This window comes from Nicotiana tomentosiformis, chromosome 11, assembly GCF_000390325.3.
Source record: "Nicotiana tomentosiformis chromosome 11, ASM39032v3, whole genome shotgun sequence".
Lineage (NCBI taxonomy): Eukaryota > Viridiplantae > Streptophyta > Magnoliopsida > Solanales > Solanaceae > Nicotiana > Nicotiana tomentosiformis.
In genome coordinates, this window is record NC_090822.1 from 23,296,546 (window position 1) to 23,315,609 (window position 19,064).

Genomic DNA, 19,064 nt, shown 5'->3' on the forward strand with positions numbered 1-19,064 from the left:
TGGACTTAGTCATTATTTCTGAAGCTGCTAGTTTTCTTCTGATCTGGTTTCCTTCTACGTGTTCACGAAGGTTCTCCCGCGATCACGTAGAGTCTTTAGGGGCTGAAGAATTTTTCCCTTCGTGAAGGTGAGGGAGTGATCGCGAAGTTTGCTGGGATTGTTCATCACGAATATGTGAGGTATATCGTGTTCGCGTATAAGGAAACTGAGGCTGGGGGCTGAGGCACGCTTGTGCATCGCGTTCGCGTGACCTGGGACGTGGTTGCGTGGGTGATAAAGGGTGAAAAGTGCATATTTTGAGTGTGTTTGTTTGTTATTTCGTATGTGAGTTGCGGGAGTTCACATCGTTTTTGAAATAAAAATATGCTCATTACATGTTTCTTATGTGTAGGAATAAACTTGCGCGGAAAGGATCAAATGGGAGAAAAATTTGTGAAAAAAAAGCTGAAGAGAAAAGTCATGGACAACGAAGCGAGATTCACTTCGCCAGACCGGGACCGGAGCAGAAGAAACCAGGAAAGTCCTGGATAACGAAGTGAGGTTCACTTCGCCAGACCGGGACCGGAGCAGAAAAATTCAGCTTTTTCGTTCCAAATTAGGAGAAGCCAATTTGGCCCAACTCAATCCTAAACCATATAAATATGAGATTTAGCCACTTTTTGAAGGAAGAGAAGACTATGGGGAGGCAAGAACACGTTAGGAACAAGAAGGAGAAGGATTTAACTTCACGTTTTCCCTCTTTCTTCCTCTATTTCTATTATTTGTTATGAATTCTAGTATTGTAGTTTTATATACTATTATGAATAGCTAATTTGTTATCTAGGGTTTTGATGGAACCTTTTATAGGATGAATTCTTGTTATGTTTTTATATAATTGAGCCGTTGATTTCTCTACTTGTTCAACTACGTATTTGTTGCTGTTGATTGAATGGCCATCAATTGACTGTGCCTATTTAGTGTGTACTGCTCGAGAGAGAGTACACATTTAGGTAGTTGTTGAACAACATCACTCTTAACGTATGTGAGAGATCAATACGGAGGGTTTAAAGGCGGGATTAGAGATAACGAAGCCTTGGTGTGATCGTAGTGAGCGGTGAATTAGTGCCAACTAGTGTAGTTCGAGAGAATACATCTAGTAATTTGTGGTAGTTGCTTGAAAGAGAATTACGACAACCAAAATACTCACGATTGGTAGAGAATACTTAGGCGAAATTATAGAAGACTTAGCGTGAAGGATTCCGACAGTTGGGGAAATCATAACGCTAGACCTCCTTAATCGTTTCTCCAACCCTTAGTATCTTTAGTTCTTAATTTGTTACTTTAATTTGTTAGTTAGTTAGACATAAGAATCACAATCTTTATAACTGAGGAATTATTCGAACTTATCTTCTTAGTGATAGTGAACAGCTATAGCTAAAGCCTTAGTTCTCTGTGGGATTCGACTCCGGAATTTTAGACCAGATTATATTTGCAGCGACCACTTATCCTTTTTAGGACAAGAGTTGGGCGTGATCAAATTTTGGTACCATTGCCGGGGAACTGACAATATAGCTGTAGGTGTACATATTGTTAGGTTTCAAGTTTGAACTTTTATTTTTGTTTTCTTGTAATTGATTTTTTTATTTTTGTTTTACTTGTTGATTTTAGAAACATGACATATTTGAATTATGAGAGTTTTGATGTTGGTAATTCTACTTTTGATCCTCCTTATGCTTATTGTGTAGGAAACCACCCATGGCAAAATTATCAAAATATTCCCGGGAACTAGTTATGTGCACCAACTCAATCTTATGTATGGAATGTGTGTGATATGTGTGGTGGTCAAGATGGTCATTTTCATGGTTGTGCTTATATTTCTTATCTTCTCCCAACCCCTTACTTTGATGGTCCTTATTTTTCTTGTGAAGTTAACAGGAACAAAGAACCCCGGGGATGACGACCTGAAAGAAATCAAGGATATGCTAAGGTGCCTTATGAAAAAAATACGATGAGACACAACTGCGGATACAAAGGCAAGATGCAACTATTCACAACTTGGAGGCTCAAGTGAATCAACTAGTTGAAGCTTTTAATGCTCAACATGTCAATATTATAGATAGTAGACGAGAGCAGTGTGCATTAGAGACAGAAATTGAGGTGCCAATAGAGGGGTCAATAGTAGAACACCAATAATCAATCAAACTAGAATTTGAGGATGCCGATGTTGTAGAAGAGATACTAGAGTAAACCAAGGACATTGAGGATACACATTTAGTTCACTCTAGTGTCATTAGTGTTGAGGATGTTGACAATCCTAATATTCATGTAGTTGAGCGCATTGGTCCACAGACTCTACACTCCAAGCATTTTTTCACATTGTGTTTGGATGACGATATGGAAATAGAGTCATCCAAGCCAATTGAGGAGTCAAGGAATGAGGAACAAGGCGTCTACATTCTGGAATTCTTCTTGCCAGAAAGTAAGGATTACACACCTCATTTAAAGGCCAAGAAGTGCAGAATACTATATTTTTTCCTTGGGCCAGTTAGATTTGTTCCACCACCCTAAGAACATAATCATAAGCTTAAAGCAAAATTTGGGGTTCAATTCATAAGCTCGAGGTGGAGGCAAAAAGTGATTCGCGTCGTGCCGCGACGTTAAATCAAGCGCTTGTTGGGAGGCAACACAACTTTACTGCTTTCTTTTATTTTTATTATTGTATTATTCTTGTAGTGTTATTTTTGATTTCTCTAGGAGCATGGGAAGCAAGGCCGTTGTAACAAAGCAAAATCAAGAGAGATGGTTAGAACTAAGTGTGGGGTGCCCGCACAAAGAACTAAGTCTGGAAAATGTCTGAGTACCCCATGAGCTGCTAATGCTTCGGCCTGTAGCCTACCAGAGAGTTTCTTATACCCTCTTATATTTATGGGTGTGTATTGGGGACAATGCAGAATTTTAAGTGTGGGATGAAGAGACTATTTAGACGATTTTCTATGCTATTTTAGTTGTGTTAGAAACAAAATAGGTAGAAATAATCCCTCTTGGTTTTTCTTATGGCCACAGTTCTTTTCCAAGAGATGACTTTTGAACCGGGTAGTAGTTTTTATTTTCTTGCAGGTAGAATTTTCAAAAAGGTTTTGGATTTTTCCCGACAATGGACTTCCTATACAGTTTTCTTGAGGGTTTAAAGTCCAAAGAAAAAAAAAACAAAACAAAAAAAAAAGATTTTCGTTTTTCCTTTTTGAACTGATAATGGAATGGGGAGAACTTGAGTATCTATGCTTTTTGACATATTTTATATCGGGGCTTAGAGGTGGAGCATTCACACTAAGTACTTCCTTCATGATCTTTGTAATTACATGCCTTGAAAATATGTGTGGTTTTCTTTTGACACCGAGGCTCATTTTTTGATTCTTGTGATTAATCATGTGCTTCAATTTTATGATGATTGTGCTAGTTGCTTTAACTTAAGAGTCGGGTTCGAGCCGTACTGAGTGAGTCATGTGCATTGTGTGAGGTAAGATTTTGGTGTACTCTGTACCATCCTTGCTAGTGTAGAACTTGCCCCGTGTGTGAGTCAAAGCAAAATGATTAAGTCTTGGAAGTTTGGGAAGTGATATAGGCTTTCTTTGATTGACCATTTAGCTTATTTGCCTACTAGTGTTGATATTATCCGTAGTCACCCCTTTTGAGCATGTAGACCTTTTATTTGGCAATCACATTACAAGCCGAATCCCCTTTGTTCTTAATCAAATCTTGTTGAACCTTTACCTCCGAAAGCACTTAAGTAGCTAAAAGAGTAAAGAAAGAGATTGGGTAGCTTTTGGGTGGAACCATAGAAAGGCCGAAAAGGTGCACTTGTTACAAAAAAAAAGAAGGTACTAGCCAAAAAAACCAAATTAAGGAGAGTGAAAAAAAAAGAAAAAAAAGAATAGCACCTCCATATCTTTGTCTGGGCTAGTAAATATCTATATGTTGATGTGCTTAATAAAGAAGGGCTTAAATGCATATGGTTTCATGGAAAGACATTGAAGTGGTCATGGCAAGAAAGTGCTTAGAAGCAAAATGAAGTGTATTAAAGTGCTTAGGAGGGTGAGTCACTATTTTCTCAAATATATCCTACCCATCCCTTAGCCTACATTTCAACCTATAAAGTCCTACTTGATCCTAGACTTTACGAGCTTAAATTAGTAGAGACTTACACTTCGGGCAAGCCTATGGTACTAACTTAGGTGGCATAAGAGTTTTTTTGTGAGAGTGAGCGAATTCTTTCTATATTTGAGTCCTTAAACTATACTTGAACTTATATTGAGTGTATGGACTTCTTTCTCTCTATGGTTTGTTGGTGAGGGCACATGATTTGCAAAGGATTGGTAGAGACCTTGATTTTTGAGTAGGCACAAGGAGCGAGTCATAGTGTGGAATGCATTAGAGTCAAGTTTTGAGGCGAGGATGTTAGGAAGAGCCACATGAATATTTTAAATGATCTTGGCATGAGTTTAAAACTTGAGGTAAGGTATGAAGAGTGCATATGCTGGGATCTAAGCGTTGATATAAACCATTGTCATTGGTGCGATGCTTGAGGATGTTTTGAAAGGTGTTTCTTGCTTATGTACTTAATTTTAAGTTGCTCGAGGACGAGCAAAAGTTAAAGTGTGAGGTGGTGATAACGGGTGAAAAGTGCATGTTTTGAGAGTGTTTGTGTATTATTTCGTATGTAAGTTGCGGGAGTTCACATCACTTTTGAAGTAAAAATATGCTCATTACATGTTTCTTATGTGTAGGAATAAACTTGCGCGAAAAGGATCAAATGGGAGAAAAATTGGTGAAAAAAGAGTTGAAGAAACAAATCCTGGACAGCGAAGCGAGGTTCACTTCGCCAGACCGGGACCAAAGCAGAAGAAATCAGGAAAGTCCTGGACAGCGAAATGAGGTTCACTCCGCCAGATCGGGACCGGAGCATAAAAATTCAGCTTTTCCAATCCGAATTAGGGGAAGCCAATTCGGCCCCACTCAACCCTAAACCATATAAATATGAGAGTTAGCCACTTTTTGAAGGGAGAGAAGACTTTGGGGAGGCAAGAACACGCTAGGAACAAGAAGGAGAAGGATTCCCTCTTTCTTCCTCTATTTCTATTATTTGTTATGAATTCTAGTATTGCAGTTTTGCATACTATTATGAATAGCTAATTTGTTATCTAGGGTTTTGATGAAACCTTTTGTAGGTTGAATTCTTGTTATATTTTTATATAATTGAGTCGTTGGATTTCTCTACTTGTTCAACTATGTGTTTGTTGCTGTTGATTGAGTGGCCGTCAATTGACTGTGTCTATTTAGTGTGTACTGCTCGAGAGAGATTACACATTTAGGTAGTTGTTGAACAACATCACTCCTAACGTATTTGAGAGATCAATACAGAGGGTTTAAAGGCGGGATTAGAGATAACGAAGCCTTGATATGATCATAGTGAGCGGTGAATTAGTGCCAGCTAGTGTAGTTCGAGAGAATACATCTAGTAAATTGTGGTAGTTGCTTGAGGGAGAATTACGACAACCAAAGTACTCACGATCGGTAGAGAATACTTAGGCGGAATTATATAAGACTTAGCGTGAAGGATTCCGACAATTGGGAAAATCATAACTCTAGGCCTCCTTAATCTTTTCTCCAACCCTTAGTATCTTTAGTTATTAATTCGTTACTTTAATTTGTTAGTTAGTTAGACATAAGAATCACAATCTTTATAACTGAGGAATTGTTCGAACTTGTCTTCTTAGTGATAGTGAACAACTATAGCTAAAGCCTTAGTTCTCTGTGGGATTCGACTTCGGACTTTTAGACTGGATTATATTTGCAGCGTCCGCTTATCTTTTTTAGGACTAGAGTTGGGCGTGATCAGTGGGTGGAGGCAGCTTGTTCATCGCGTTCACGATTGGTTTCATGCGATCGCGAAGTGTATTTTATTGAGCTGGGGAGAATTGTTCTACGTGATTGCAAGTCTCTGTCCGCGATCGCGATAGAGGACGACTAGGCAGTAATATTAATAATTTCAAAACGAGGGTTTCATCTCATTTTTTATATTTTGGACCTAGAGAGCTCGGTTTGTGGCGATATTTGGTGGGTTATTCAAGAAATTCATGGGGGTAAGTGATTCTAACCCGGATTTGACCATATTTCGTGAATCTATTATTATTTTAATTATCTAATTAGTGATTTGAGTTGGAAATTTGGGAAAAAATTATGAAAACTTCTTAGGCTAAATTTTGGGGATTTGAAAGGCGAATTGAGGTCGGATTTGAGTAATTCTTATATGGTTGGACTCGTTTTCAAATAGGTGTTCGGATTTTATAATTTTGGCCAGGTTTTGAGGCACGGGCTCGGGTTGACTTTTGAGTTGACCTTTTGTTTTTTTTGTAAAGATCGCAACTTTATTGTTCGAAATAGTTTCTTATAGTTTATATTCATGGTATGAAGTTGTTTTTGCTAGATTTGAGCCGTTCAGAGTTGGGTAATCAAGGGAAGGACTTACTAGTGGATTGAGTTAGCGTGTTTTGAGGTAAGTGTCTTGCCTATCTTTGTGTGGGAGAATTACCCCTTAGGATTGGTGATGTTTTGTGTTAATTGTGATGTGTGGAAGCCGTGTACACAAGGTGACGAGTGTGTACACATGCTAAATGTGGAAATTTACCGGTTTTAGTTATGTAGATTCCTTTCATGCCTTTAATTGAGTTATCGTAACATGTTATATCTATCATCATTAGTATATCGTCACATGCTCTTATTGTCTTATCTCTTACTTGTTAATAGCTCTACATGTTTAGTTGAAGTTCTTGTTTCCTCTATTTCTTATTCATTATTTAACCGTTGAATTCTTTTCTTGAAGTTGTTATTCTTGGAATATCTTGTTGTTAAAATTGGTATTGAGTTATAAAGGCCATGATTCACATTGAGGCAAAGTGTTAAGTTGTGAAATACTGTTCTTGTTGAGTTATTTACTTCCGGTTGTTATTGTTGAGACTCTTATGTACATTGTGGTTGAGCCATGGACTATTTATTGTGGAAACACCGTTATTGTTGATTATTTTGGCAAGTTGTGATATTGGGCACTTGAGGTGCGTTGTGATATTGATACGCATGTGATGGTATAATGTTTTGGGGTTGAAACGCATGCGGTGAGATAAGGTGAGCTTGATACGCATGTTACTAGTAGGGGAACTACTTGAAGCCACGCGGTGTGATAATGTGGGCTAAAAAGTGGGATGTTATTTCGGAAAAAATAATTTTTAAAACTAAATGCAAGTTTCCGTGGTGATATAAGGAAATATTGTGAATTTTTTTGTGATTTGAGACTACGAGGCGATACCTCGGTAGTGGCTCTTGTTGATACTTCTCTATTACTTCACTTGTGTTTGGTTGTTTTGTTTCCTTGGCATAACACTCCTTATTTTCTTCCGTAATGCATTATTTGTCTTAGTTCAGTGTAGTTAATCTTGGTATATTTCTTACTTGTTCCATTTCCATTGTTATTATTATTACACTGTTAATTACTCGTTCTGTTTCTTATTTATTCTAGTAGGGCCTTGACCTGACCTCGTCACTACTCTACCGAGGTTAGACTTGGCACTTACTAGGTACCGTTGTGGTGTACTCATGCTACGCTTCTGCACATCCTTTTGTGCAGATCCAGGTACCTCCTACCAGTCCAAGCACTAATGAGACGAGCTCAACTTCAGAGACTTCAAGGTATACCTTCCGGTGTCTGCAGGCCTCGGAGTCCCCCTCTATCTAGTCTACTTCATTTTCTTTCCTTTTATAGATACATTATTGTATGGGGATGATAAATACTTATTCGTAGAGCTTGTGACTTGTTATCACCGGATTTTGGGAAGTTGTATATGCTGAGTTGCTGAATTTATTTTATATTAGTTGTTGAGCTATTGAGACTTTAATTATTATTTCCGTTATATTCTGCTTGAATGTTAGGCTTACCTAGTCTTAGAGACTAGGTGCCATCGCGAACTTCTTACAGAGGGAAATTGGGGTCGTGAAGAATCTATTCGCAAATGCGAACCTGATGTCATGACACTGAAAACCCGCCACAAGCGTCGTGATGGCACTTAGTCTCTAAGATTAGGTAAGCCGATTTTATAACAATTCAAGCCATATTTTTATATATAAACCAACAACAGAAATAATTACAAATATAACAACATCCCAAGACTGGTAATACTGAGTCACGAACTCTAACTGAATATATGAAATGATCTCTAGGATCGAATACTCAATACTGTTTGATTAATAATTAACAGTACAATAAAATGAAAAGACTTCAAGGGACTGCGACGACCAAGCAGCTCTATCTTGAATCCTTGCGATCACACTTTAACTCACGAGTACTTTGCATATTGTTCCAACTGAAATTTTCCAATTTATTTTTTAAAATAAATTCCGTGAAACAATTTCACAACACATAATGAACCCCCATACCGATAGGGCGTATAATTCCTAAAATTGTAATCAATTATCCCGAAATTACATCAAAACCCACTGTAGTGAGTAACAGAAAGTCACTTTTGGACTCATAACTCTAAATAGTATGCAAAACAACATGATAGACACGGGCTAACACCATCAAATCTCCCAACATGGATAAATATGTGAGTGGAGTACAAATTCACAAACTCACCATATAAGGAGCATGAAAGGAGCTTTCACCTTGATAATCGGAGTCTATTTAAAACAAGAATAGTGCTCCTCTATTATAAATTAAATCATACTTGTAAAGACACCATCTGGTGTATCGGCCTCAGCCAAATCATAGCAATTCTATCAACGGTCTGGGCCTCCCCCTCTTGGGCGCCCTCTACTCGCCTGTCCTCCACCCCTAACTGGTTGTGCACGTGAAGTATTAACTAGAATAAAGCCTATAGCCTGAGTATTCTGATGAAATCCACCTCTCCCAAGTCTGGGACAATCTCTCATGATGTACCTAGTATCACCATACTGATAACAACCCCTCTGCGGGTTCAGCTGCTCATACTGAGTCTGTGCCGGATAACTGGAATAATCATTATAGGAATCCCGTGCCGGTGGTGCATTAAAAGAACTTACTGAAACACCCTGAGTATTCTGAAATTGTTTCCATGACCCCGTTGATACTGAACTGTAGAATTATTAAGGACGCGTGAATACCGCAAGTCCCAACATCATCCCATACAAATCTCAGCTCTTAATCATATACAAGTTTCAGAGAACCTTTCAATACCACATAAATATATATCAGGCCAAAACTGATATAACATATGACCCCACAATCTGATAGTTGATAGTGGATTCCTCTCACTTGGAATAAAGTCATAGGACACAATCTGATAATCCATAATACAAACCTTCACCGCTCGTACGTCACCGGTCATAAGACACATCAAGCCATTTATTGGGCGCATGTCATCTAGTGACATTCAAAATTGCTTCCTCGAGTGCCTTGACTACTAGTATGTACCTTTCACTAAATGAAAATCCCATACGAACTACATAGTCTCTAATACCACCAACTATCTTCAGATCTACATCCATCTCGTGACCCTACCGCGATTGTGATGATTAGGCAATTAATTAAACCTTCTTAAGATCATACTTATCAACCAGATGTCAGAACCTGTTGCACCCCCATGTGCACAACTGAATGATCTCTCAATACTTCTGCATCCTCGATCTGGACGACACGTTGTAACAATGGTTGAGCAACCCTGGCTCCCTTATAACCCCTTTCTAGTATCATGAACCGTTGGCACATAGTTGATATCGAGTGCATAATTTCATACACGAGTGGATGCAAAAGAACATAAGATATATGCTTCAAGCTCAATAAATACCGCACGATAAGGAATGAAAGAAGTGAAATTTTTTCCTACTAGCTCTGTTGCCTCTCGAAGATAAGTACAGATGTCTTCGTACCGATCCGCAAGACTCTACTAAACTCGTTCGTGACTCGTAAAACCTATGAACCTAGAGCTCTGATACCAACTTGTCACGATCCAAAATCCCGCCACAGGCGTCGAAATGGAACTTAGTCTCTAAGACTAGGTAAGTCGATTTTATAACAATTCAAGCCATTTTTAAAAATATATAAACCAACAACGAAAATAATTACAAATATAACAACCTCCCAAGACTGGTAATACTGAGTCACGAACTCTAACTGAATACATGAAATGATCTCAAGGATCGAATAGTCAATACTATTTGATTAATAATTAACAGTACAATAAAATTAAAAGATTTCAAGGGACTGCGACGACCAAGCAACTCTATCTTGAATCCTTGCAATCACACTTTAACTCTGTCCGAGTCCGATAGCTCCAATACCTGGCTCTGCACAAAAATATGCAAAAGTGTAGTATGAGTATACCACGGTCGGTACCCAGTAAGTATCAAGACTAACCTCAGTGGAGTAGTGACGAGGTACCGTCGAGACACTTACTAGTCTAATAACCTGTGCAATATAGTATACAAAAATAATAGAAAATAAATAACAATGATGGCAATAATAATCAATCAGTTATATACATAACATGGTGACAAAAATACCATAAATATTGCGCAACAAATAATGAATACAAGTACAACCAATTAATCAAGTCCTTCCAATATAAATCTTTTGCCTATATGTTTTTCAAATAAAAATCTTCAGGATATAATACTTTCAAATAAATCTCTTTCAAATCTCTTTCAAATATAATTCCTTCAAATAAATATCTTTCAAATAAAATTCTTTTAAATAAATCTCTTTCGAATAAAAGTCACCCGTGACATAACATTTCAAAATGATAAAATACGGATCTCAGCCCACTTTCATATTTTCACGGCACCTCATGCCAATTTCTCTATCAAAACCGCACGGGCACTTCACGTGTTAAATATCATCATCATTTAACCACGGCACCTCGTGCCTACATTTTATATCACAACTGCACGGACAATTCACGTGCCAATATCATCATTATTTACTCACGGCACTTCGTGCCCACATTTCATATCACAACTGCACGGACAATTCACGTGCCAATATAATCATTATTTACTCATGGCACCTCGTGCCCACATTTCATATCACAACTGCACGGACAGTTCTCGTGCCAATATCATCATTATTTACTCACGTCACCTCGTGCCCATATTTCATTTTATAATCCGCTTGGCAATAACCACATGCTCCCAATTTCAACATAGATCAGACTATTATCAATTTACCAACAACAAGACAAATTGCACAAGATATAAAAATAAACACAAGAAAAATCACAACATCACATGAAAATTACCAACGCAATAGCCCCACATCATCACATATCATCCCTGACAATATCCACCCTTATCTCTCCTATAGCCACCCATATCACTCCTATAATAGCCTCCCTTATCCCTCCGCCCTGACAATATCAATAGCCACTCTTATCGCTCATATAGCCACCCTTATTTCTCCTATAGCCACCCTTATCGCTTCGCCTAGATAATATCCCAACACACATAACAACAGTGAAATGCCACCCTTATACCCACATAATATCAACAGTGAAATGTCACCCTTATATCCTCAAAATAATAACTCAAATAACACAACAATTTACACGGAATATTATCACGGCAACATAACAAAATAAATTCATATCACAATTTACCCAATGGCCACAATCAATTCCAAAACAAAAATTAATTAATTTCATAACAAATAAGGCTCCACACAATGTGTATAACACCTCAAAATAACAACAGAGATGGAAAATACTCAGTATAGGGCAACACCTTCATTAGTCCAAATTCTTGATAATTATATAACGCCTCGGTTTAAACTTATTTCATTAATTATTTGTAGATGGAAAATCCGTAATATAGTTATTTTCAGGAAATATCAAATCACCAAACTCACGGAATTTACATAAATATTCAAGTAACAATCACATCAAATTGTCATATAAAAATAAATTCAACAAATAAGGATTGAGGCATGGCAAATAGATGATTTAATAAATGCCAACAATTATTCAATTTATTACACAAAAATGCCTAAGACTTTAACCCAATAAAATTTGTACATATAAGCACGAGTACGTACTCGTCACCTCGCGTACACAGCTTTTCACATTTCACAAATGGCACATAAGACTCGAAGTCTAAGGGGTAATTCCCCCACTCAAGGTTAGGCAAGATACTTACTTATTTTAAAGTTAGGCCGATATTCCAAAATTGCCATTTTGCTTGAATTGACCTCCGGACAGCTTAAATCTATCCAAATTAATTCAATTTAGTCAATACTAATTATAGGAATTAATTCCATATGAAAATACTAATTTTCCAATAAATTCCGAAATTTAACTCAAAGATCGTCCGTGGGGCCCATATCTCGGAATCCGACGAAACTTACAAAATCCGATAACCCATTCAATTACGAGTCCACCCATACCAATTTGATCAAATTCCGATAAAAACTCGGCCTCCAAATCTAAAATTTTCGTTTTGAAAGATTTTGCAAAAAATTCAATTTTTTTCATTTAAATCCGAATTAAATGATGAATATAACCATGGATTTATGAAATATAATCACTTTTGGATATAGGACACTTACCCAAGTTAAAGTCTTGAAGAAATCCTCAAAATCTCCCAAGAACCGTGCTCCAAAAATCCAAAACGAAATGAAGGAAATGACATTTTTGGTCCTTAAGTTTCTGCCCAAAAAACACTATTGTGGTAGCTAAAAGTCCAATCCCGTTGCTAAAAGTGTTAAATCTGGTCGCTAAAGGTGCGCACCAGAACTATTTACACCAGTAGTTTTGTTTTCACTAAAAAGACTTTAACTCCATCATAAGAACTCGAAATTCGACGATTCTTGTTCCTATGAGTCACAAATAATAATACGAACCTACTCGTTTAATCGAAAATCAATTCGGAGCTCATTTGCTTAATGCGATACCAATTTCGCTCGTTAAATAATTAACTCATGTTTCGCGCTAAAAACCCAACCGCAACTTGATGGAATTAGACCAAACTTTCCAGATCACTCTTATAATTCATTATCAAATTCTAGAACTAAAAATGGACCTTTAGATCATTACATACTTATGCTGAAAATATCAAACTCTTCCAAAACTCTTCCTCGATAGTTTGTAGTTTATCAACCATATTTTCTTGTACTCAAATCCAACTGCCAAACCGTTTAAATTTCTGCAAACTAGATATAAATGGCGACAACTTTCATGTTTTGCTCACCGCCCAACTCCTTATAGATTGCGAGATATAAGCTCCCAAAGTCAGCTTTGCGTATCATAAATTTCGCACATTGCTGTAAAAAGAATTAGTAGTTAAAATTGATCCGAAACCACTCTGAAACTCACCCAAGGTCATCGGGATCTCAACCCAATATACCAACAAGTTCTAAAATATTATATGAACTTAGTTGAAACCTCAAATCATATAAAACAACGCTAAAACCACGAATCATACCCCAATTCAAGCTTAAGGAACTTAAGAATTTCCAACTTCTACATTCGATGCCGAAAGTTATCAGTTCAATTCTGATTGACCTCAAATTTTGCACACAAGTCTTAAATAACCTAACAAATCTATAAAAATTTTCAGAAATGGATTCCGACTCCGATATCAAAAAGTCAACTCCCCGGTCAAACTTCCCAAAAATTCAACTTTCGTCATTTCAATCAAAATTTCACTATAGACTTCCAAAATATTTTTCGGATATGCTCCTAAGTCCAAAATCACCATACGAAGCTATTGGAATCATCAAAACTCTATTTCGGGGTCGTTTATATATAATTCACCATCAAGTTAATTATTTCAACTTAAGCTTCCAAAACAAGAATTGTTCTTTCAATTAAATCCTGAATTATCCGAAAACCAAACTTGACCACCCTCGCAAGTCATAATACGCATTTCAAAGCTGCTTGAGACCTTAAGCCACTGAATAGAATATAAATTCTTAAAATGACAAGTCGGATCGTTACATCTGACAGGGCTCATCCTATTATCGAAAATGCCACCCTAAACTCGCAAATGCGAGAACTGAGACCTATGCAAAAAAACCAACAGACTCCTTACTCTATCAAACACTCTGCTATGTGTCCGAAACTCACCCGAGCCCCCCGGGCTCCAAATCGAAATGCACACAAGTGTGATAACATCATACGATATTGCTCGCACGATCAAAATACCAAAATAATACCTAAAACTATGAATCAAACATCAAAATATATAAAAGTTTCAAAGAAACTCAAGAACATACAAATTTACAACCAGACGTCCGAATTACGTCAAATCAATTTCGTTTTGCACCAAATTTTGCAGACAAGTCATAAATAGTGAAATTAACCTATACCATATTCCGGAACTGAAATTCGAACCCGGTAGCAACAAAGTCAACCTACGGTCAAACTTAGGAATTCTTTTAGCCTTTAATTTACTAGTTTTCAATAAATTACGTTAAATCAAGTTAGGGACTTCCGAATTCGTTTCGAGGGCATACGCCCAAGTCTCAAATCACGATACGGACCCACCATGACCGTCAAAACACTGATCCGGGTCCGTTTATACAAAATATTGACTGTAGTCAACTCAAATGAGTTTTAAGGCAACATTTCACATTTTTTTCAATTTTTCACATAATTATTTTTCAGAAAAAGACATGGACTGCGCACGCAACTCGAGGAGGCTAAACTATTCGAGATCTCGGAACACAGAAATGAAGGTTAAAACTCAAAGTGACCTATCGGGTCATCACATATTATTACTAATGTAAAATTATTTTTATATTAATGATAAATAGTTTAAAAGAATTATTTCAAGAAAATTAAAACAAGAGAGGTAACAGTAATATTATTAACTACAAGGGGCCAGGATAAGTTCTTTGAATTGTCCCTATTTTTATTTATGTGTATGTTCTTCACAAGAAGGGTTGCTCTGATGGTAAGCAACCTCCACTTCCAACTAAGAAGTTGTGAGTTCGAGTCACCCCAAGAGCAAGATGGGGAGTTCTTGGAGGGAAGGATGCTAAGGGTCTATTGGAAACAGCCTCTCTACCTTATGATAGGGGTAAGGTCTGCGTACACACTACCCTCCCCAAATCCCACTAATGAGAGATCTGTTGTTGTATGTTCTTCACATTGCTACAATAAAAAAATCTGTTGTTTTGAAGGATGCAATAGTAAGGCAGACTTTTGTGACTGCAAAGATCACCCAGAGCTTGGTACATGTATACCTGGTGTAGATGATGATTCAGACAAAGATGGAAAATGTTATATTTACTGCATCGAAAGTTGTGAAAACGGGGGAACTTGCAAACTGGTTGGGAATAAATATGTCTGTCACTGCAATTGTTAGCAGCTTACTTTTCACATATAATAAATAATATAAATGATGGAAATCAATGATTAGTAAGTTTCCATTCTTTGATGAATTATAATGTATGTTTTAATTTCATCTATGCGTAGTGAAAAAATGATTGATGTTATTCCCTTTTATTTATTTATTTGGCAAGAGAAGCTAGAGATCTAGTTATAAGATTTCAATCCACTTGGTCCAATTAACTAAACGTTTTCAACTAGAAACAAGGAAAAATGCTTTATTGAAAAGTTGCGCACTTTACATTATTAACTAAGAATACCATGTTGGGTTTTATTTATTAAATAAAAGAGGTGTGAATGAGAAATAGAGAAAAAAGAATTGGAGGAAAATAAAAAGTTTGAATTATTCTTGCCACGACCAAAAATCCGACTAGTCGTGATAACACCTAACCCAACCCGCTAGGTAAGCCAATTAACCACTAACCCATTCTAATAACAATTAATACAGAAATTAAGTAAAGACATATCTGAATCTTACACATTTCCCAAGGACTGGTAGTACAAATCATGAATTTCTAAGATTAGAATTTTACAAAGCTGGTGTGAAATAAAAATACATCATCTGTTTGAAATATACATAAACAGATTAAAATTCTAAAGCTACCATGAATAAGAGGCAGCAATGACTGGAATACAGGTACATCTTCAGATCCAGCTCCCGCCAGGTACAGCAGCATCAACATCAAAAATCTGCACGCAAGGTTCAGAAGTGTAGTATGAGTACAACCGACCCCATGTACTCAATAAGTAACAAACCTAACCTTAGGTTGAAAGTAGTGACGAGCAGGAACAAAGGTCGGTCCAACACCAATAGCCAACAACAGTCCATAATAACGTAAAGCAAGTAATAAAAGAAGTAACTCAGAGATAAAATGCTTAGCTAAATCATGATTTCTGAAAATAGTTCTGCCTTTCAAGTATATCAGAGAAAAACCCAAGTCGTTTACCGAAATTGCCAAAAATATGAGTAAGTTTGAAAATAATAATTTTCCCAAAAAAATCCTTTCAACAATAAATAAGATGTTTCATTTCCTTTTCAGATAGCCAGTGAAAAATGCATCACTATGCCCATATGCCAATATGTGTGAGAAGTCATGAATGACGTGATACCGTACAACATGAGAAAACTGCATCTCTATGCCTGTATGTGAAATGTGCATGTCAATGCGATGCAACTCACTCATAAAACCATATGCATACTCTCAGAGTATCATTTCACTCAGTCCTCCCAGTCACTCAGTCCTCACAATCACTCGGTCCACACAGTCACTCAGTCCTCCTAATCGCTCAACACTCGGCACTCGCACTCAGTAAGTACCTGCGCTCACTGGGGATGTGTACAGACTCCGGAGGGGCTCTTTCAGCCCAAGCGCTATAATCTGCATGGACAACTCACGTGCTATGATATAAATATCTGGATCCGCACAGACAACTCACGTGCTGCACGTATAACTCAAGTGCTATAGTATCAATATCTGGATCCGCACGGACAATTCACGTGCTGCACGGACAACTCACGTGCTGCACAGACAACTCACGTGCTACACGGACAACTCACGTGCTATAATGTAAATATCTCACAATTAGGCCCTCGGCCTCACTCAGTCATAAATCTCTCCAGTCTCTCGGGCTCTCAGTAATCATGAAAATTGGCCCAAAAATGATGATATGATATATCAATAATTAGCAACAGAGACTGAGATATGATATGAAATGAATGAACATGACTGAGTATGAAATTACTATTTGAACATATAATTCAACCACAGAAATGACTCCAATGGGTACCAATAATAATAACATATGTCTAAGCATGATTTTTAATACGAGTCTCAGCTCAATTTTCTCTAACACGTAGAGAATGTTCAGATATAAATATGTTATTCAACTTCACAGTTTCATGAAATTTGACCAAGTCACAATTCCTACGGTGCACGCCCACACGCCCGGCACCTAGCATATGCGTCACTTCAAAACTAATCACATATCACATAATCCGGGGTTTCATACCCTCATCTCTAAGATTAGAAGAGTTACTTACCTCGAATAAGCCGAATCCAAATATCGAGCAAACTAAACAATGCTCCAGAAATTCCATTCTGCGCGTATCAACTCCCGAATGGCTCGAATCTAGCCACAATTAATTTGATTCCGTCTACACAAATTATAGAAATTATTTCCATATCAAAATACTAATATTTTCCCACAAAAATTCGAAATTACACTCCAAAAATTACCCATGGGGCCCACGTCTCAGAATCCGACGAAACTCACAAAATCCGACAACCTATCCAATTACAAGTTCAACCATACTAATTTCACTCAAATTCGACTCCGAGTCGGTGTTCAAATCTCGAAGATTCATTTTATGAAATTGTAGAAACGTTTTTCAATTTTTCTTGAAAAATCAATAATCTAACGCCGAAAACGAAGATTAATTCATGGAATATAATCACAAGGGAGTCAAGAACACTTATCCCAAGTTGTGTAAAAAATTCCTCCCCAAAATTGCCCAAACCGTGCTCCAAAATTCGAAAATGGGTGAAAAATCACGAACCCTTGAACTTAAAGGGTTCTGTCCAGCGACTTCCGCATCTGCGGTGGAATAGTCGCATCTGCGACATCCGCTTCTGCGGACGAAGCTAGCTCCTGCGAAGGTCACTTCTGCGCGCATAGGCCGCTTCTGCGCATTCGCATATGCGCCCTGGCTTCCGCTCCTGCGGCCTTCGCTCATGCGGCTGCCTTGTCGCACCTGCGAGCCCATTTCCGCAGGTGCGAAAACACCAGAACCAGCAGGCTTCAACAATGCAATATGCAACGAAATTGATCCGCACCTTGTCTGGAACTCACACGAGCCCCTCGGGACCCTGTCCGAACATACCAACAAGTCCCATAATATAATACAGACCTACTCGAGGTCTCAAATCACACTTAACAACATTAAAACGATGAATCACATCTCAATTCAAAATCAATGAACTTTGAACTTTCAAATTTTATATCTTGTGCCGAAACACATCAAATCAATCCGGAATGACTTCAAATTTTGCACACAAGTCATAAATGACATAACGAAGCTATTCCCATTTCCAGAATCAGATTCCTACCCCGATATCAAAAAGCCAACTCCCCGGTCAAATTCCCAAAAATTCGACTTTCGCCATTTCAAGCCTAATTCCACTACGGACCTCCAAATAATTTTCCAGACACGCTCCTAAGTCCAAAATCACCATACGGAGCTATTAGAATCATCAAAATTTAAATCCGAGGTCGTTTACACATAAGTCATATCCGGTCAACTTTTCTAACTTAAGTTTTCAATTATAAGACTAAGTGTCTCATTTCACTCCGAATTCCTTCCGGACCCGAACCAACTGACCCGATAAGTCATAAAACAACTGTAAAACATAAACTGAGCAGTAAATGGGGAAACAGGTCTGTAATACTCAAAACGACCGGTCGGGTCATTACATTCTCCCCCACTTAAGTATACGTTCATCCTCGAACGTGTCAAGAGTTGTTCTTAACCTTCAAATCTCTATTCCACCTTACCACGCACATACCCGGGGGTGATCTCACGTCACCCTATTCTATATAGGCCTTACCACACAATATAACTGAGAATCATTAATTTAACCTTAGCCCAAAAACCTTGGAGCCAAATTTCTAACATCCAGA

The 19,064-nt window shown here is 37.6% G+C and overlaps 1 protein-coding gene across 1 annotated transcript; it reads left to right on the forward strand.

Annotated features, from left to right (window-relative positions):
- Nucleotides 1-2,373: 2,373 nt before the first annotated feature.
- On the forward strand, nt 2,374-15,363 carry LOC138901134 (putative defensin-like protein 20). Its single transcript, XM_070188875.1, has 2 exons — nt 2,374-2,458; nt 15,179-15,363. The coding sequence occupies exons 1-2, from the start codon at nt 2,374-2,376 to the stop codon at nt 15,361-15,363; spliced, it is 270 nt and encodes an 89-aa protein (XP_070044976.1).
- Nucleotides 15,364-19,064: the final 3,701 nt, after the last annotated feature.